Source organism: Sphaeramia orbicularis, chromosome 14 (genome assembly GCF_902148855.1).
Source record: "Sphaeramia orbicularis chromosome 14, fSphaOr1.1, whole genome shotgun sequence".
NCBI lineage: Eukaryota > Metazoa > Chordata > Actinopteri > Kurtiformes > Apogonidae > Sphaeramia > Sphaeramia orbicularis.
The window spans coordinates 50577995-50600600 of record NC_043970.1 but is presented as its reverse complement, the minus strand read 5'-3'; the positions used below and the strand labels follow the sequence as shown (position 1 = coordinate 50600600).

The window sequence follows — 22606 nt, the reverse complement described above, 5'->3', positions numbered from 1 at the left end:
GAAGCTGAACTTACCATGTCTGAAACTTTGAGGTAACCTGAAGAAAACACGATGGCGTTGGGGGGCGTGGCCACTGGCAGCATAAAGGCGAAGGAGGCGCTGAGGGTGCAGGGGATCATCACGTACAGGGGGTTCAGGTTAATAGACTGGGACTGTCACGGGGGAGAAACACAACAAAATGAATTCAGCAACGACCCAAAACAAATCAACCTGCACGTGGTAAGTTAGTATGACTGGTCACCATGGAAGCCAGGATGGGCAGGAAGAGTGTTGCCGTGGCGACGTTGCTGGCACACTCTGTGAAGGTGGCGATGAGGAGGCAGAGGATGACGGCGATGGCCCAAGGAGGAATGGAGTGAAGAGGGGTCATCTGATCGCCAAGCCAACGGGACAGACCGGACTCCTACACAATCCAACACAAAGTCCAGAGTGGGGGTGTAAGAAAACATCGGTTCTGCAATATATCGCGATATTTCATTTTACAATACTGTATCAATATTAAAAAGTACTGTATTGATATTTTTAGGTATTTATTCAAATGTAGATATTGTAGAGGTTAATTTTTTTGTTGTTGTTGTTTTCTTTTTGTTTATATTTTATTTATTATTATTTAACACTTTTATTAAATAATGTCAGTTTCTTTGTTGGGATCGCACAAAAAAAATATTATCTTAGTTATGAATGAATAGACTATGAACATTTGAACAGGATCTGAAACTGTAATGTCCGTAAAACATAATTTAAGTTTTAACCCAGAAAAATTTTGGGATATAGCATCAGATCCTGTTCTGATCAAATAAAAATGTGCATAATATTTGTGCAGATTTCTGGTGTAATTCAGTTCTTCAAGGAAATAGTCATAAAAAAAAGAAACAAACAAAAAATTGCCTCTCTAACAGTATCATGATATATTGTGATATATCGTATCGTGATCCTAGTAATGTGATTTGTATCGTATCGCCAAATTCTTGCCAATACACAACCCTAGTCCAGAGATAGAAAAATGTCACAATTTTCACATCATCCCGCTTTACAAAATATCCAACTTTTAGAGAAGTAGAAGTCAGATGCTGTATTATGTGTCTGATTCATGACATAATAAAATACAATGTTCATGGGTGTCATTAACCCCCATTTCTTTCTTATCAGTTAAAAGTTGAATGTTGAGGATAAAACAGTTTTAATTTTTTTTTTTTTTTTTTTATCAAACATTACATCAAAGTTTTATCTGCTGCAGCACTTTGTTTCTGCATGAACCTTATGTGTCTGTCTCTGATAACCTGAAGTGAGTCATTACGCTGTAAAAAGACACTGTCGACTCCTGTGGACTGTAACACGTGTTTAATATGCAGCAAAACCTGTTCTTTCACATGTTGAATTTAGGCCCATATCTGGAACACTGAGACGGTCAAACAATCAGAAAAAACATTGCAGTTTTCTAAACCTCCATCCCACACTCCTGGAATCCTTCAAAACCACGTACAATGACTTACAACCACTTTGTAAAGTATTATATGTGCCTCAGACAAAGGGATTTTATTGCTTTACTTAAAACACATATTATAATGCATTTTAACCCATAAAGACTCATACAGCTACCAGTGACCAAAAGCATCCACTGATCTAAAATGTTAAATAACTGTTGATCCACTCATTCTAATAAATACATGTAAATAATTGGTGTAAAATTCAGTTTGTCGTCTTTTCATGGTCATCAGATATGACCCATTTGGACATTCAGAGGCTCTGTAGTTACCGTGGAAACACCGTCATCTTCTACAACATTGATTCACCAGTAAAACGCATGCATTTGGATCAGTGACAGTGGATGGACACACTGGGCTTATGTTCAGCTAATGATATCTTTGTTGAAAAAGTCACTTTTAATTCAGTTTTCTCTGTTTTTGATGTAACAACCCTCAACTTTTAGCTGAGCTGTTAATTACATTTACATGATCAGTGAATTAAATATAGGAAAATAGATGATTTTCACTGGAAAAAAAGAAAAATACAGAGGATAATATTATAAAAAAAAATGGTGATAAATCCCTTGAGAATGAGTAAATTTTGGTTAAAAAAAAAAAAATAAAAAAATAAAAAAATAAAAAAAAATATATATATATATATATAAATATATATATATATATATATAAATAAATAAATATATATATATATATATATATATATATAAATAAATAAATAAATAAATAAATAAATAAATATATATATATATATATATATATATATATATATATATATATATATATATATATATATATATATATATATATTTGGGAAGTGCAACAATAGTAGCACTGGGTCTTTATGGGTTAAATGTGATTATAAAGTGTTATGGGATCTTGAAGAACTGACATCTGATCTTTTAAGTCATGACATGAATTCCTGATTATGTGTTATAGTTATTGTTATAGGGCAGAGGTGTCAAACTCATTGTAGTTCAGGGTCCAAATTTGATTTCAAGCAGGTTGGACCAGTAAAATAATATAAACATAAATAAATAACATAAGAACCCATAAATAATAACCCCCAAATTCTGTCTTTGTTTTAGTCCAGTGTTAACAAAATTATGCATCAAAAATTTATACATGATCACAGTGGATCTACAAAGGTACAAAATATTTAGTAACTACCTTAATATTGTCAAAATTCCACTTTCTTCTTAAGAAATTTCAGGTTGTTCATGGAGGTTTACATTCTTCACATTTTTTGTGAACCGATAGTTTGTATATGTAAACATTTACATAATGTAATTTTACATTTTTCACATTAAAACAGAGCGAAAAATTTTGGAGTTGTCATTATTTATAGGTTATAACTCTGCTATTATTATTTTCTGGTTTGATCCACTTGAGATCCAATTGGTCTGTATGTGAATAATAGAGCATTGTGAATAATAATTCACAATGTGCTTATAATTCTAATTATACAACACTATAGTTGTATTGTAATGTATGATCAGTGTGTTCATGATATGTTACAATGCACCATCCTGACTTTACACCACAGAATCAGGTAGGTACACACACACACACCTCGCTGCCTTTGGCCAGGGCGAAGCCTCCTCCCAGCAGCAGGACGATGTTCCAGGGCATCTTCTTCTGAGTCACCTGCCAGGTGAGCAGAGGAGGGGCGGGGCCTTGGGATGTCCGAGACTCTGATTGGATAAAACACGCATCAGTCACATTAGCTGCAACATGCTCTGTGTGTGTGTGTTTCTCATGAATAGAAAGAAATGACAAAAATGAAAACTGCTTAATTTAGATTCCTTCCATCTTATGGTCTATCTTTTTACATTTGTGGTGATTCCTCTATTTGTATGTATTCCCTTGTTTGAGCGTTACCTGTAAATTTGTGTACATTTATATGTATTTGAATGTGTTACCTGAAAGAAGATGTGTGTATTTGTATATTTTACCCGTTTGTATTTGGATGTGCTACCTGTATGTATTTGAATACATTTATATGTATTTGTATGTGTGTGTTAGCTGTATGTATTTGTATATGCTTATATGTATTTGTATGCATTACCTGTTTGTATTTGTATATATTTATATATATTTGTATGCCTTACCTGTATGCATTTGTATATTTATATGTATTAGTATATATTTATATGCACTTGTTGGCATTATCTGTATGTACTTGTAAATTTATATGTATTTGTATGAGTTACCTGTATGTATTTGCACATATTTATATGCATTTGTATGCAGTACCTGTATGTATTTGTATATATTTATATGTATTTGTATGCATTACCTGTATGTATTTGCATATATTTATATGCATTTGTATGCAGTACCTGTATGTATTTGTATATATTTATATGTATTTGTATGCATTACCTGTATGTATTTGCATATATTTATATGTATTTGTATGCATTACCTGTATGTATTTGCATATATTTATATGTATTTGTATGCATTACCTGTATGTATTTGCATATATTTATATGTATTTGTATGCATTACCTGTATGTATTTGTATATTTATATGTATTTGTATGCATTACCTGTATGTATTTGTATATTTATATGTATTTGTATGCATTACCTGTATGTATTTGTATATATTTAAAAGTATTTGTATGCATTACCTGTGTCCGAGCTCCTCCAGCAGCACAGGTATCGCGGTGGTTCAGATGGAAGAACAAACAACAACACAGCAACAAACAGAGCGACCGTCGCATCAGTGACGAACCTGCAGACAGACAGATGGACGGACAGACAGACAGAACATGTTAAAGGTCACATGGTTCCTTTCCTCTTCAGTCACTGGGTGCCACAGTAGGTGAATAGAGATTTCACAACAGATGACGAGGAGCAGTTTGATGCGTGTACACTGATCGATCAGATGAACTGGGGTGTTTCCACATGTACCTCCGGTGACCTGTGTGTTGTTTTAACCTTCAGAGGCTTCATTCACAAAGTTTCTCCTCACAGTTTATTTAGTATCACTTCTTTGAAAGAGAAAGGTTACAAAGGGCTTCGTATGAAAAGATAAAAACTATATAAGAGATTGAAAAAAATACAAGAGCACAGTCTGGTCAGTGTGAATAAATGGAACTATAGCTGCTTCAGAGACCATAGACTATAGGTGTTATTCTAAACAACTTTATATCTTGTTTTGCTCATCCATGTTTAGTTGCTCCAACACTGGTGCGATGTGCGTCCATGTGCATGTGATGTTCCAGGAAGCAGGTTTAACAAAGTCTGATGCCCTCTCTGCACTGATATGGATGTTTGTAACATTTTTCTATTTATTTGTGCTTCTAATTCACACATTTAAATAGAACATAAAATGGATATCTATCTTTAATATCATCCTGTATAACATCATACCTGATTTTCCCCTTAATCCTTAAAGACCCATAACTCTTTTTGTCACAACGTTCAAATGATGTTCAGAAAAGCTCAGAGTAAATTCAAAAAGTTATTCAATAAAATTATGAAAAACTAGGTAAAAGTGAGTTTTTCAACAAAATAAATCATTAACTGAACATAAACTAAGTGTTTCTCTATCCACTGCCCTTTATCCAACTCCATGGGTGTTACTTGTGAATCAATGTTGTAGAAGATGACGGTGTTTCCACGTTCCTCTGAACGTCCAAATGGGTCATATCTGATGACCATGAAAAGATGACAAACTGCATTTTACACCACTTATTTACATGGATTAATAGGCTTAGTGGATCAAAAGTTATTAAAAAATTTAGCTCAATAGAGGATTTTGGTCGATGATGGACGTTTTGGTCTTTACGGGTAAATGTAACCCAGTGGTTCTCAATCTTTTTCTGTCCCCCTTTGGAGGACGAAAAATCTCCAAGCCCCCCTCAACCCCAACAACATTGTAGCAGTGGTGTAATTACAACTTATTGGAAGAATTACCAATATTGTAACAATACTTTTTGCTTTTCCTTGAATAATTCGTTGTGCAAATTAAATACAAGTTAGATTTTTGCTTGAACAATACGAACAAACTCCACCAGACTGCTCCCTGAGACAATATTTTTCCAAATAAAAAAAGGAAATGCACAATAATCTTACAACTATGACAATAAAGTAACTTTTTTTTAAGACCAACAAACATATTTTGGTAACGAAGATAAACATTTGAACAATATCAGTGGCTGCAATGAGCGTGTCTCCATTGCACATCTCAGAACATTAAAGTGCAAACTGTACAAACTGTGCAAAAACAGAAACATTGCACGTTTTTTATTTCCAGTTTTTCTTGTCCATTCATTGTCCAAACCTAAACTCTTTGTCTAGTCTAGTGACAGATCACCATGGCAGTAGATTTGTTTGTTGTATGTCCTTAAAATGACTCCAGGGTGCTCCAGTGCTAAAACATTAGCTCCACCTGCTACATGTTTTAACCTGAAGAAAAAAAGAAACACCCAGGAGTAAACCTATGACCCCCCCGGCAAGCCTTCACAACCCCACTGGGGGGCCAGCTCCACAGTTTGAGAACCACTGATGTAACCTCACATTATGACAGAGATTTTCCTAATGAAGCATATAGTAGGTTTATAAACCAACAGTTTCAATGTATATAAACATAACAACCTGACAGCTGTTTTATGGTCATATTACAACAATATTGACAAATTAATTGATTGTTGATGTTTTCTATGTGAGGACAAAGAACAGATAAAGACACTGAACTCAAGCATAATGCAAAGAGCAGAATTCCCAGGCACTCGAATATGAATACAGTGAGGAGCATTTGTAGTGTTTAGTGAATCAGATGTGAATCAGATCCTGTTTACTTAAAGCAGGGGTGTCAAACTCATTTTAGTTCAGGGGCCACATTCAGCTAAATTTGAGGTAAAGTGGGCCGGACCAGTGAAATAATAACATAAAAATATATAAATAATGTCAACTCCAAACTTTTCGTCATGTTTTAGAGTGAAAAAAGTACAATTACATTATTAAAATGTTTACATCTATAAACTATCCTTTCAAACAATGTGAATAACATGAACAAACTGAAAAAAAAGTGTGATTTTAACACTATTATGCTTCAGTTCATGCATTTAAAATCCTTTCCACATGTACATTATAACTTATATAACACAGTGGATCTACAGATACACAAAACATTTAATAACAGGTGGAATATGATTAAAATTGCACTTACTTCTCTTAAGACATTTCAGGTTGTACATATTTGTTCAGGATACTCAGATTTTTTTTTTGCAAAAATATACTTTGTTTTAGTGTAAATACATGAAAACATTTACATTTACAAAGAGAAAAATTTAGAGTTGTGAGTATTTATGGGTTCTTATGACCCACTTGACATTGAATTGGTCTGAATGTTGAACCTGCACTAAAATAATTGACATCTTGGTGTAATTTTTGAGAGATTTTAGAGATTTTTTTTTTTTTTTTATGTTAGCAGAACCAATAGGATCTTTTAGTTTTTTAGTCTGCATTGATATTTATTGATTACTTATTGTTGATTATTTAAATGCATTTATTCGTAGTTGCTTTCAGTGATCTTGTATTTATGCACTTATTTATTTATGTTTGTCACATTGCACTTTGGATGTGGGCTGATGTCTGTGGTAAGCTGCAAATGAATTGCCTCTATGGAATAAATAAAGTTTTCTGAATCTGAATTCACAAATTCGTCACAGGGGCAGGACCGGACCCTTTGGGGGGCCGGATTTGGCCCCCGGCCCGCATGTTTGACACCTGTGACTTAAAGGAACAGAAGACACGAGACTCCAGCTGAAGCAGCAGAAGACACTAGGACAAACATGCATAGCTCATATGACGTTCAACCACAATGAGCTGATACAAATCTATTCAAACACTTCACTGTGTCATGTTATTGCAGGTGAGCATTTCACAATTTCATGCTATTGATTTCCAAATGCATCTAATGGACACAATGTCACACAAATAATTATTGTGCAAAACTAGAACCATGCAATCTTGCCTTTTTCATGTTTTAGGGTTTTAGTCATCTTTTATTTCATTTATTTGCATTCTATTATTTATATGTAGGCTGTTTATAACTATATTGCACTTGAAATCATGTATACAAATGTGTGTCTGTTGTTTAAGGTTATCCATAATTCTGCTGCTCCTCCCTTGAAAAGGTTTAATATTCTGAGTTCTGGAAAAACATCTAAAATCACTCGATCAACAACACACAGCGAGTGCAGGATTCCAGGACACAAAACAGCATTTGCAAATTCAGCTTTCTCATGTGTGGCCATGCGACAGTGGAATACATTACCAACAGAACTACTAACAATTACAAACTATCACACATTCTCCCGCATGGTGAAAAAACATCTACTGTCAAACCAAACCTGTAGACATAATGTAAGGTGATGTAAACATGTTTAGAGCGTGTGAGACAGACTGCTGTGGGACACAAGAGTGAATGGTTGGATGGGAATGAATATTTTACATAGATGGAGTTATAAATATGCATTTTATACTGTTCTTTAATGTTTTAGTTTTTATTAATGTCTGTTTTTTTAATGATATACAGATGGAGTTATACATATGCATTTTTTACTGTTTTTTACTGTTTTAGTTTTTAATTAATGTCTGTTTTTTTAATGATAACATCAGCCAGCCCAGGGACTACAGGTGGAAATTAGCACTACTGCTAGAACCTGGCACACTACATCTCTCCTTTTTAAGGTTAATGTATATTGTGCATTGTCCCTGTCTAAATAAATAAATAAAATGAAATGAAATGAAAAAAAAAAAAGAAAGATGATTGCATTATTCTATTCTATTCTATTCTATTCTATTCTGAAATAAAAAAAAGTTAGGATTCATCAATCAAATTAATCTATCACACGTTTGTAGTAAATGGAAACGGTCTAAAATAAAAGTAATACATACAACGTGAGGAAATCACTGATGAAAATCTAAGATCCCAGTTATATAAGAAAGAGGAAATTACATTTTAAAGCTGAAATGGTGAAGATTTGCACCGAGAGTTCACTGAAAACATCTGCACCATTTCAGTGATGTGCAACATGCAGCAACTCTGCATTTTTGTAGATTCAGTTAAAATGAATTTGTCTGGTTTGTTGTGTATTTTGTTGATTCTTTAAAGCTGATGTGCGTTGCAGGTCACCTCCACGTCCTTGTGTTTCCTTGACATCAGCTGTGAACAGCTGCAGGATGTCTGCGCTTCACTATCAGCCAGTGTAATCAGGAAACATGACGAAACCTGACTGTTGCACAAACCACAGGTCCAAGGTGATCCTTCAAAGCAGGTCACCAGAGTCCTGATATGGCCTCATCTAACCAGCACCTCAGATCTGTCACCCTGAACACATCCCACTGCAGGAACACTTTCAGTCGGTGTGAAAAAAAATGCATCTGCTGTTACAGAGTGGTTATTTTTTCAGCATCACACACTTGGGACTGCAACAGTGTTACAGATAAACAAACAGTGTTGGTAATAATCTGTCAGTTTTAATTACTTTGAAATCTCATTTTGAGAAAATCTTTAACTTTACCTCATAAAGACCCTGTGCTACTTTTATGGCAGTTCCCAAATATTTTTTTCTTTCTATTTAACCACTCTCAAGTGATTTATCACCATTTATTATGATATCATCCTCTGTATTTTTAGTGAAAACCAGGTATTTTTCCAAATTTAATTAATTGATCATGTAAATGTTCACTAAAGCTCAGAGTAAAGTTAAGAATTATATCAAAGACATAGAAAGCTGAAGAAAAACCAACTTTTTTAAAGCACTGATATCGATAACTAAGCATAAACCCAGTGTGTCCATCCACTGTCATTGATCCAACTCCATGGGTTTTACTGGTGAATCAATGTTGTAGAAGATGACAGTGTTTCCACGTTCACTACGGAGCCTCTGAACGTCCAAAATGGATCATATCTGATGACCATGAAAAGATGACAAACTGTATTTTACACCAATTATTTACTTGTATTGATAGGTTTAGTGGTTCAGAAGTTATTAAACATTTTAGATCAGTAGATGCCAGTAGCTGTTTGGGTGTTTAAGGGTTAATCTAATAACGTATTCAACCTAATACTGATGTGGATGTGACCAGATAAAACACTAGAGGAATGAGATTATTTTACTTCTCCTACTTTTTAAAAGTAACACAATTTTTACATCTTCTAAATTTAAAATTAAATCTGTCTTAAATAAGTTTTGTTTCTTGCTTTAAAAACCACTTTATTCAACTTTTCTTCATTTTTCTAGTTTTAAGCACATTATGTTCTTTCAGTGACAACATTTAACTTATAGTTTTAAGAAATCCCGTCAATCTGACTTTGTTTACTCCAATGGCTATTTTCCATTTGGATGTAAGTAAAACCACATAAAAATATTTTTCTTCTCTCTGTGAGGGTGTTGTAGTGGTACCGTTTGTAGTGAGAAGCAGAAATGAACAGGTTTTTTTTTTTTTTCCAAGTAAGAGTGTACATGTGCTCTCATGTTGTTTTCAATAAAAACATCCGTCAGAACAAACAGATCGATAGATGACCTCAGGTCACGTGACCCAGGTAGTGTGAGTTTCTGAATGAGTGTGTGTGGATAAAAAACCAGGTGAGAGGTGAGGGGGCGGAGCCAGAGGTGACGAGGACAAGAGAGAGTTAAAACTTAATCATCATTGTCATCATCACTGTGAGGTTCAAAACACGAATGAAGTCAGTGATGACGCTGTTCCTGTGGTGGACTTTGTGGCAAACATCTAGACTGGACTCAGTTTTTAGGTGAACTGTTCCTTAAACCTAAATGTATGTAATGCAAACTATGAGTATCTGAAAAAGTGTGATCTTATAACTGAATGATAGGTTAATATGTGAAATATGAAGAAAAAACTGATGATCATCTGAACCAGTAACACAATGATGTACTTCCTCTGTAGCAGCAGTACTCACAATATATCAGATTTTACAAAAACAAACATGCTAATCTTAGAAAAACTACATTTTCTCATTCTCTTTCATTTCACGCTATTTGTATTTTTATCATTTATTTTATATTTTTATACCACATAGGTGATACTTTCACTGTAACAGTGAGTATTTGTCTAACATGGAATGCATTGTTTTACTGAAACAAAGCACATTTTAAAAAAAATTATAAAATCTTATCTTTATTTTTAAGTTCATATATTTATTTTTACCAGAAGGTTGTGGTGTTAGTGTCCACGGTCAAACTGCAGAAATTGGTTGATATTTAAGGTATGCTATATATTTGACAGCTTTTTCTGGCAGAGACCTAAAGCTTTCACCTCCTGAAACTCTCACTATTTGTTCTTGGTTATTTAAAACACATTAAAGTGAGATACTAAATGCATAATGTGTGCATTAGAATGTACTAAACTTATCCATACGTATATATCTAATCCTGACATTCACATATTAGTTATTGTGCATAGTAATTCTTCTTAGTATTTGTTATATATTATATTTATTTATTTCCATTAGACTTTATTTTCTTAGATTTCTTTGGTTGTATAAAAATATCACATAATCATGCTGCTCATACGTGCCTATAAATTGCCCCTAAGGATAAATAAAGTTTTTTGAACTGAATTGAACTGAATTGAATTTCAGTTGTGTAGGTAATGACCTGATTTCAGCCACATAGTAAAACTGATCACAGCAGAGTAGGTGACTGATCCAGTCACCACAAACATACGAGGGGGGGCTGAAAAGTTCATAGCCTGATTAAGAAGGAGTTCTTCCACAGCAATGGAACTTGGCATACATTAAATTCAACCTTTCCTGATACTAACTGCATGGTTTCCTTCCAGATAAACCCACATTGGATAAATAAATTTGGACTTTGAAAAGTAGTACTACAGACTTTTCATGAAAATACTTGCTTTTCACCCCTCCCTCGTTCTCCCTACCCCTCTTGAATTCTTCTTCCCAGTTTTGCACAGTTGATAAAGCTGGAGCATCATCCACTATAGCAACCATGTCAGCATGAATGTCCTTGGGGGCTAATTCCTTTTTCTGCAGACACTTGATAAGACCACGGTGGCATGGATGGTTCACCAAATGTCTGTAGTACTACTTTTCAAAGTCCTAAATTATTTATCCAGTGTGGGTTTATCTGGAAGGAAACCATGCAGTTAGTATCAGGAGAGGTTGAATTTAACCCTTTCATGCATAGTGGTCACAACATTGGACAGCTATTCTACAGCTGTTCTCTTGTATATTCATGGATTTTGTTGTTCTTTTCGTAGTTTTTTTTTCCACATATCTTTATTAAAGTTTAAAGACACTACATATCTTTTCTGACATGAACAGATAACATTATGTAGATCTCTCCTGATCATAAGCCCCCAGAATTACAAGCCCTCCCCAGAGTTTTCACACAATTTATCAGTAAATACATGTTTCTGTGTGTCAAAAATTAAACGTGTGGTGTCCAGTTGAGTGGACATTTTTGCAACTTCATGAAAAATAAGTTAATAAGATTTTTTTTCATTATTATTTTTTTTTATGTATTTTTGAAAATTTTTCAATTATTTTTATTTTATTTAATTTTATTTATTTTTCAGAAGAAAATTTTCAATCGCATTGTTTTTTTCATGCCTAAAGAGGAATAAAAACACTCAGGAGAAATTTTTGATTAAGGTTCTCATAATTTGTGCATGAAAGGGTTAATGCAGGGGTGGTCAACCCTGGTCCTGGAGAGCCACTATCCTGCATGTTTTAGATGTTTCCCTCTTCCAGCACACCTGACGGTCATTATCAGGCTTCTGCAGAGCTTGATGATAGGCTTATCATTTGAATCAGGTGTGTTGGAAGAGGGATACATCTAAAAAATGCAGGATAGTGGCTCTCCAGGATCAGGGTTGGCCACCCCTGGGTTAATGTATGCCAAGTTTCATTGCTGTGGAATAAATCCTTCTTAGTCAGGCTATGAACGTTTCAGTCCCCCCTTGTATAACAAACAGCAGCAGTACTTCTTCTTCTCATGTAGGACTGAGCACAGACTGGATGGAACGATCTCAATTATTACTTAATAACCGAGGCTGCTTTCATTCATTGAATACAACAGCCTACGCATCGTCTACTCGTCATTAAAATGACCTCCACATCCCAGACTTCCCCTTAAATTAAGTAAAAAACCTCAGGATCTGTAAAGACAGTGTCCACCAGATACAAACACACATTATTTGGTAACAATGGTTCAATTTGATGCAAGTATCCTGTCTGATCTAGATAATGAAATAGAACCAGGGGTACACTTTCATTTCATTTCTAAATCCACCATATACTGTGAGTACTATAATTACCACTAGTATTCATACTTTTGGAGCAACAAACTATTTTTGCTGCCCAGTATTGATTCAGTTTACTGGAGTAAAGGCTCGGTTCAGCAGGTGCAGCGTTCAGGATCACAGTTCAATCCATCGTCTGGTGACGTGACACTGAACTACAGTCTGGACTGTGGACATGTTTCTGTATTTGTTCTTCGCCTTTGATTCCTGTTTGTTCAGAGAGTTTTGTCCTCAGGCAAGGTCTGTCACAGTCTGAGTTCATTCATTCATCCCAGCTCAATCTTTTTCCACTTTACATTAATGCAGAAGCAGAAACACACACACACATTTACTCCAGGCTGTGTTTCTGTTAAAGAACATTAACCAACTGAAAACACCACTCCGGATTTTTTATTCCAGGACTAAATATCTTTTCATTTACAGATAAAAGCTAATGGTTTACATCACACTGGTCTGAAGTGAAGCTCCTCTGTTCTGATCGGTTGATTTTGATGAAGTCTGCCCAGAACATGGCCCCGCCCTTTTCTTCTACTGATTAAGACAACAAACACTAGAAGAATCTGACTTCTTTTGTGTTTATATCTATAAAATATAAACTCCACAAATCATGTGTCTTTTCTGTCTCATAATCTGGTTTCTACTGTTTGAACTGTAGCCTGCTCTGGGTTTTTTTGTTTTGTTTTTATGAATTTCTACTTTAGCAGACACTGGATTCTTAAATGTCGCAATTGTGCACTGACCAACTGTCACTTTCTGTCACTAGTTTGGCTCATTCATCTAAAATATTGAGTAATTTTTTTCCATTCTGCTCCAGAAACTAAATAATGAATGACAGAGAGACATGCTGATGTTAAATCAAGGATATTAAAACTGAATAAATATTGAATGATGTTACCGTTGAACTTTCTATGAGCGGTTTGCTTTGTTTCCATGGCTCAAAATGAGATGAAGCTGGGTCCATGCTGATCATGTGAACTAAACTGTGATGGTCAAAGCTATTTACAAACGGAGTTCTGAAAATTTTGATTTAAGGAAATAATAGTCATTGTGTTTACTAAGTTATTCAAGTGAGTTCAACTGATTATAATTGATTACTGACACTGATTATCGCTAGGCAGCAGTATTTGTTGGTGTTTCAGCACAATGGATCAGTGGGGTAAACCCTGTGGCACCCTTGGTCGAAACTTTAAAAACCTCCTTTCAACACTTGTAAAGTAACACTTCTATTTGGTAGAAAATACTACCACAACATATATGTAATGGAGGACAACTACAGATATAAATGAAAGAAAGTGCACTGATTGTTAGACAAAGAACACTCATATTTCTCACTGGAGGAAGTGCAAAACCTCTGCTTCCCCTTGTGGCTAATTATCTTCAGGAAATAGCTCACTAAGAATGCGGCCTAGGGATTGCTGGTGTTAATATTAACTACTTCAGATTTTCTTCAACAAACCTGCAGCTTCTCCTTGTTTTCTTCTGTGGTCTATTTTTGTTCAAACCAATACTATCACAGCTAATATCCACAAATCTTAACCGTTTATTGAGCAAGTGACTGTTTTTGGTCATTTCCACATACATTACAAAACAGTGACAGCAACAGTTTCAGTGAGGATGGTGAGTCAACAATCTCAGGTGAAGTGTGGTCTACAGGGTCTGTAAGGTCCACCTCTGCATGAACAGTGAGTGCACCTGCTTTGTTAGGTACCATGAAGTAATGGTACTAATGTAAGGAATGATGTTCAAAGGGATAATGTGTATGTTCAGGTGTCTGAATCAGCACTTATGTGGAATGCAGTAAAGGTGATGTTCTAATGTTCTAAAATACATGTTCCTAGCACCTTACATATGTTTTTCTTGTATTTTTATTAGGTTACAGGCCGATAGGCCGTAAGCTATTGTCATCATGCGGCGTTTGGTGTTTGATACAATAAATCAGTAATTATCAATGATATCAAGTTGGAAATTGAATTTTTTTACAGATCTGATTGGAATATGACCAAAACATGGGCTATTTCTGTAATATAATAAATACACATAACTGGGTGATAATAAATGGCATCTGGATACATTTCCCAAAGGTTTTAATTTGGCCGGTCAGCTACAGGGCCGTTGGTCCTATTTTTTATATATATTACTTGGATTTGTTTTTTTCTTTTTTGCCACTTACAGCAGAGAAGCAAATATGGTAACTTCATTGACAATGATTTTCTGCATGACAATAAAACATTTTGAAAAATTTCACAAAAGCAATAAAGCCTTGTTATGTCCTCCAATAACAGACTAAGGTTGACATTTTAATTTCAGATTATTTCAATGAGTGCCATATAACGGGTTAATAAAAAGAATATGTCAGAAGAGGGACAGTTTTATAACCAAATAGCTTAATACTAGCGTATTACCCTACTCACTACCAGCTGTAATGTAAGAATTGTATAAAAATGTCCAACATGGTGACAGCGCAGATCTCCAAAACCCAGACTCGGTACTCACTCAGACTTGGAGTTGAAGATGTGGGTGGCCCAGCCGTCCATGAAGCGAGGGTCTCGTGTGAACCACAGCACCACCATGAGGATGAACAGTGCGAGGACGCTAAACTCGCCGTAACTCATCGGCCCCAGGCGCTGGTGCTCCTCTCGGATCACGCTGTACGCTGCTCGCTCCTTCTCCGACTGCACCGTTCCGCAGCCCCATGTTCTCCGCAGGCTGGAAATAACACCCCCAGTCAAAGTACAATCTGTGCACCTTTAATAAACTGACTGATTGAATGGTGGATTGGCTGACAGCTGTTGTGTTGAATGGACTCACTTGCAGCCGATGTAAAGAAACTGCAGCCAGAACCAGGCAAGAATCAGTGTCAGCACCATGATGGGGAAAGCAAACGCAAACCAGGACGCAAAGTTGACCACATCTCCATTCTGAGGGAAGAGTCTAAAAAGAGAGGATGAGGATGTTTGACATTAATTTCACAACTGAATCCAGAGAAGGAATGTTTGTTTGCGTTTTAGCACTCACTGGCTCATCTGTCCAACCAAAACCAGGTTCGGTCCGGTTCCTGTCAGGGTAGCGATACCTCCGATGCTGGCAGAGTAACAAACACAGAGCAGAAGGCCTTTACTCATCCTAACCCTCTCTTCCTCTTCATCACTCAGCTCCTCCAGCTCCATCGGACAGAAGGCATTTTCCACAGAAACAACCACTGCAACACACATTTCACCGACAGATAAGAGAAATAACACACTTCAGTCACAGAGCAAAATAGATGCAGACAATGAAAGAACAAAGTGGAATGAAGTAGTTACAAAGGAAGAGAAGCAGATACACATGGGGTGAATAAAAAGGAGGAGGCCAAGAACTGACCCCTGAGGCCTCCCTGTCAGAGAACAGAAGTGTTCATTGAGACAATCCATCTTTCCATCCAAAAGGGAATGCTCCACAAATGTTCCAGATGAATGAAATTCTGAGTGAGGGAACATCTTAAATGTTTGTCTCCTAACCTCACAGGTGTCAAACATGTGGCCTGGGGCCCAAATCCAGTCCGCCAAAGGCTTCAATCTGGCCCGTGGAATAAATTTGTGAAAAAATTACATGAAGATATTAACAATCATTTTAGTTCAGGTTCCACATTCAGACTAATTCAATTTCAAGTAGGTCAAACCAGTAAAATACTATAATAATCTATAAATACCCACAACTCCAAAATTTTTCTCATAGTAAATGTAAATATTTTCATTTATTTACACTAAAACAAAATATAATTTAAAAAAAATGTGAATAACCTGAACAAATATGAACAACCTGAAATGTTTTAAGAGAAGTAAGTACAATGTCAACAATATTGTACCTGATATTAAATGTTTTTGTATATTTGTAGATCTGTTGTTATCTGTAAGTTATAATGAACATGTGGAAATGATAAACTAAAGCATAATATTGTTAAAATTACACTTATTGTTTGAGTTTGTTCATGTTATTCACATTGTTTGAAAGGATAGTTTGTAGATGTAAACATTTTCATTGTTTAATTTGACTTTTTTCACTCTAAAACATAGAGAAAAGTTTGGAGTTGACATTATTTATATATTATTATGTTATTATTTTACTGGTCTGGCCCACTTCGGATCAAATTTAGCTGAATGTGGAACTGAACTAAAATGAGTTTGACACCTATGCCTCACCTGGTTTGCTGTCTGATAGAGGTTTGTCCTGTGGTGTTGGTTTGACATTGTCCTCTCTGTCCATCTGCTCAGAGGGTACCCTGCTCTGTAGGTTGGCGGTTTTCTCTGAATTGGTGTTGAGATCTGAAAGAAAACACCATCTGGTAAAACCAACAATCAATGAATGATAACGCAGATGAAGTCATTCCACTCGTGTCGAACCGAAAAGATTCACGGCCCAACAACTCCATGTTACTGACTCTCCTTCTTCCCTGGAGTCTCTGTGCTTTATCGCCTCACACGTTTTCCCTGGATCATCTCTGGACCTGCTGTTGTGGTCCTGCTTCTCCCCTGCCTCCATTGTCATCACTCATTTATCCATATAGTTGTGATAGTGTTTATTATACACTTAGATAGATGGTAGAGGTTTCTATTATTGGTACTAACAGCTGCAGTAGTAGTATATCCACTGTTAGTACTTGTATTTGGAATAGCAGTATTAACAGTTATGTATATTTGTTCTAGCTACTACTACTAGTAACTAGTCTCTCTCTCTCTCATCTCAATGGGAGATTATAAATAAAGGTTAAATAATAAAAAAAAAAGCATGACAATAAAAGGGACAATAGAATAGTCACTTTCTATTTTTACTGTGTCTCTCAACCTGATTAGAAAAAAAAAAATATATATATATATATCAGGTTGAGATTGGTTTTATCGTGCATAAATTGTTAAAAATTCAATTTTTTTATTTCAGTTTTTCTTTAGTTTTGTTGGTAGGGTTTGGTTTTAAGAGCATTTTGAGGAAGGTCTTGATTTATGGAAACTGAAAAAATAAAGAATGACTTCCAAAACCACTGAAAATTGTGCAAACCCACTTTGTTCTTATATATTTTGAAGAATTAATATTAAAGGAAATCAACCAAGGCTGATTTACCTGCAGTTCTACTTTGTTAGTTCAAGTTGCATTGTCCATGGTAATTTTTTATCTTTATCTCCCTTTTTTTATTTCTGGTTTTGGTGTTTCGGATCAGCCTGTCAGACCTGCGGGTCTTTTTAAAGCTGACCAACTGAGAGACCAATCAGAGAACACATTGCTAATCGTACCTGTTGTACCTGTCATGGTGTCCTCAGGGACAGTGGGGACAGGAGTCTGCAGAACACTGGAGATTTTCTCTGGATGCTCCTGGTGTAGAAGGACATTCCTACTCTGTCTTTTGGTGGGGTTTTCAGGGTCTATATTGTTGTGGAGCTGGTCCAGTACGGCCTGGACAATGGGGACCATCATGGCTGTGGTGGCTGTGTTACTGATCCACATGGAGAGGAAGGCCGTCACTGTCATGAAGCCCAACATTAACCTGGGAGAAGATGTAACGAGAGCACTGAGAACAGCGCCAGAACATTATAACGGACCACACGACAAGTTCTAAACCCAAAACATGTCCATTATCCACCTGTGGATGGTTGTAGTCTAGTTAAGAGTCCAAACATAACATGGGTCATACTAAAAATGAAGACCTCACACCTACTCCACAACCACTAACAATCAATATTAGGGCTGTCTATCGGCAAGAATCTGGTGATACGATACAAATCACAATACTAGAATCACGATATATCATGACACTGTTAAAAAGGCAATTTGTTGTTTGTTTCTTTTTTTAAATGATTATTTCCTGTAAGAATTGAATTACAGCCAAAATATGCACAAATACTAAACACATTTTTATTTGATCATAACAGGATCTAATGCTGTATCGCAAAATGTTCCTGTGTTAAAACTTAAATTATATTTTAAAGACATCACAGTTTAAGATTCTGCTCAAATGTTCATATTCTGTTAGTTCAGAACTAACATCAGAACGTTATTTTAGTTCAATCCCAACAAAGGAACTAACATCATTTAATAAAAGAGTGTTAAATAATAATAGATGAAAGAAAAACAAAAAAACAAAAATGAACCTCCACAATATCTGCATTTGAATAAATACCTAAAAAATATTGATACAGTGTTTTTTTAATATCGATACAATATTGTGAAATGAAATATTGCGATATACTGCAAAAATGATATTTTCTTACACCCTTAATCAATATCTCTTCATTTAAAGGTAAATTGTGACACTCACAGAGCGGGTCGGACCCCGACCAGCAGCAGAACCCTAAGTGCGATGCGTTTGTGGAGGTTCCAGTGCTCAACGGCCACTGCAACCATCAGCCCCCCAACAAACAGCATGTTGGTGTCCTTCAGGTATTGCATGCACACCTACCGAAACACAACACACACACACAGCGTTTCTGTCAGAGCAGATATGTAGTCGCTGAAAATCTGTCCTTGAATATGATTATGGTTAGGACTTTATGTAATATTTAGTGAAGTCATGAATAAAGTTTGATTTAATTTGTCATTGGAGACAACAAAAGATGATGAGAGACAAAGCTTAGGGCACTAAACCAGAAAAACCAGTGCATAATATGATGCAAACAGCGAATCAACATAAGGTCCATAAACTTTTGGAGTTCAACACCTTTTCAGATGAACTACAGAACAGTCACATGGAATTGTATGAATGAAATCCTATGAAAACAGGCTTTGTTAATATGTGTGTGGTGTTTCTCTAGACCAGGGATGTCAAACATATGTCCTGTGGCTAAAACCAGCCCTCCAAAGGGTTCAATCCGGCCCACAGGATGAATTTGCAAAGTCCAAATCTTACACAGGGACACTCTTGACTGTCAGTGTCTTCTGAGTTTTGAAAAGTTGTATTTTTCATTTCCAGATGCTCTTACTAAGTGTGTATGTGTGGAACCGCTGCGATCTGTAAGCTGTAATGCACATGTGGAAATGATAAACTGAGGAATAATATTTTTCAAAATTGCACTTATTTTCTGGAGAAAAAGTAATTTATGGTTGTTCATGAATGTTCAGTTATTCACAATTTTTGTTCAAGGATAGTTTGTAAATATAAACATTTTCATACTGTAATTTTAACCCTTTCATGCATCGTGGTCACTACAGTGGACAGCTATTCAAAGCTGTTGTCTTGAATATTCACAGGTTTTGTTGTTTTAGTTCCATATCAGCCAACACAGTGGGCACTTACGCATCATCCCATACAGTGCAATTCATGCCATTGCTGTAACTATGCTGTTCTTGATAAACCTGATCTGCAGTGGCATGTTTTAATGTAAATCAACAAACAAAACAGGGTTTTTTTTTGCATTGTATCTCCATGAGGTGGATAATAACTAGTATTAAAGTATGATCAAATGTGGGAAAACATCTGATTAGCAGGATTAAAAATGTTTTGTTTTTGTTTTTTTTTTGCATAGTTTTCCATATCACTTACTGATTTTAGGTTTTAAATACATGTTTCTTTGCTTCAAAAATTAAATGCATGATGTCCAGCTGAGTGGACCTTTTTGCAACTCCTTAAAAAAAAAAAAAAAAAAACTCGATCGCATTGTTTTTTCCATGCCTAAAGAGGAATAAAAACACTCAGGAAAAATATCTTGACTAAGTCTCTCATAATTCATGCATGAAAGGGTTAAATATAAATCTAAAAAAAATATGTTAAAACAAGGAGAAAAATTTGGATTGAGATTATTTCTAGAGTACTATTTTAATATTTTACTGGTCAAGCCCATTTGAGATCAAATTGGGCTGAATATGGTCCCTGAACTAAAATGAGTTCGACACCTCTGCGCTAAAGTATTGTGTGTGTATTTAGTCTCACATCTTTGGACTCCATGATGCCCAGGACTGGGAACAGGATTGTTGGTAGCAGAGCCGTCACCGCAAGAGGCAACACCTCAGTGCACCAGTAGACCGCCATGAGCGCGATAACATAAGCACAGGCCGCCTCCTACACACACACACACACACACACACACACACACACACACACACACACACACACACACACACACACACACACACACATATATATATATACAAAATTTTACATTAATGTCAAACTCTGATTTATACTATATGGACAAAAGTATTGGAACATGTTGAATTCAGGTGTTTCGTTTCTAACAGGGGTCTGGGATACAAAACAATAATGACTAATGTTATATAATAGTTTTATTTTGGGATAAATATCATTGCATTGGTTAGTTATATTTAAATTTTATCTTTGCTACCAACACTGCCTTAAACTTTAACCTCCTGAGACCCAGGAAATGTCAGCAAAGTACAAGTTTTTTTTTTTTTTTTTAAATTAAATAAGTGCTTATTTTGGAAACATCATGATGTAACAGTTTTTTTCAGATGCAGTTTTTAAAATTTTTATGGAATGTCCTTTGTGGTGGACAGTTTTCTTTTCTTTTTTTTGTATAAAGTTGTGAAACTCTTGTCCACAAATGTGGACAGAAAACCCATAGCTTGGTCTTTGGAGGTTAAGGAAATATTGATAATTCTATGTCAAATCATCATGAACAGGACATTCTACAGCTGTAGCTATGTGTCCAAATATTTTTGTCCAGTGGGGGATTTTTCTTCCTAAGTGAGATGTGAAGAAAGTAGATAGTTAGATGTGGTTGAAAATAATTATTTACAGTCAGAGCAAAAAAAAAAAATTAAGAAATTTAGAGGTAGAACATTTAAAATCATAGTCATGGATAAAGAAAAAAACAAAACAAAACAAAACAAAAAAACTAAATCAATGTTGAGACAAATTCAGAAAAAAACACTTCTGAGCCTTTTTGGACAACTAAAAATAACTGAAATATATCATTTCATTTGGCCAAGTTTGTCTTGAAAAAAGGTAAGTAGTAAGTAAGTGAGTAGATTTTTTTTTTTTTTCCAAGTCATTTCAGAGTTGGATTTTTAACCTGAGGTAAGTTAATACATGAGTGGCTCAAACTGCAGCTGTGTTATGCAATACATCCTGTAAATCTGTAAAAACACCAACTGTTTTTGGACAAAATGTGAGCCGTGATGGCACAGACTCCTGCTGTGGACCCAGACCTGCTCTCTGTGTGTTTCGATGTGTAGGTGTGTGGAAACTTGTAATTGTGGAGATGGCAGGGAGGGTTCTGCATGACAATGAGGTGAAATGAGCTGTTACGGAGCCCCAGAGGCTGCTGGGAGTCCAGAGGTGAGAAGAGAGCCCACTGTGTCCACATTCAAAACCTCTGTGTGTTTTTTTTTTTTTTTTTACTTCATTCTGGTGCAGACATAGAGTTAAACCTGCACAAAGTTACTGACACCTACAGTGGAATTATGGGAAAAGTGTTTTAGGTAAACAGTAGAGAGATAATTAGCAAATAGAGTCAAATAGAATCATAATGAATTATGATAAGCTTCACATTATTATCTATTAAAGGCTATTTCTTGGTCCTGAATGAATTATTTGTACAAGATGTAGCCAGATGAAAATGAAGCAAATGACAAAACCGCTAAAACAAGATGAAACAAGAGGAAAACCACAAGCTGCCATCACTGATTTCATGACTTAGTACTTGTGTTAATATTATTAACTGATAAATAGTTCATAATTTGTGGTTTCGAGTTCTTCTGTATGGTCTGAACGTGGCAAAAACTCATGAACACTTCACAAATCTGAAGGTAGAACATTAAAACTGTTACCCACAGTGATAAAAACTTCAGTCAACATCAAAATATAAAGAAGAAAAACTATGAAAAACAAC

At 35.5% G+C, this 22606-nt stretch overlaps 1 protein-coding gene across 1 annotated transcript in view; it reads right to left on the bottom strand.

Moving 5' to 3' along the window:
• The window catches only part of LOC115432638 (solute carrier family 13 member 5-like), a 24329-nt gene that overhangs the window by 795 nt on the left and 928 nt on the right, over positions 1–22606 (bottom strand). The window contains exons 2-12 of the mRNA XM_030153545.1: positions 20686–20814; positions 19078–19214; positions 18065–18306; positions 16970–17092; positions 15807–15990; positions 15600–15722; positions 15285–15497; positions 4121–4224; positions 3054–3175; positions 242–403; positions 15–152 (exon numbers count right to left, since the gene is read on the bottom strand). Of these exons, the coding sequence (XP_030009405.1) occupies positions 15–152; positions 242–403; positions 3054–3175; positions 4121–4224; positions 15285–15497; positions 15600–15722; positions 15807–15990; positions 16970–17092; positions 18065–18306; positions 19078–19214; positions 20686–20814 (1677 nt within the window). The remainder of the gene's footprint in view (positions 1–14; positions 153–241; positions 404–3053; positions 3176–4120; positions 4225–15284; positions 15498–15599; positions 15723–15806; positions 15991–16969; positions 17093–18064; positions 18307–19077; positions 19215–20685; positions 20815–22606) is intronic.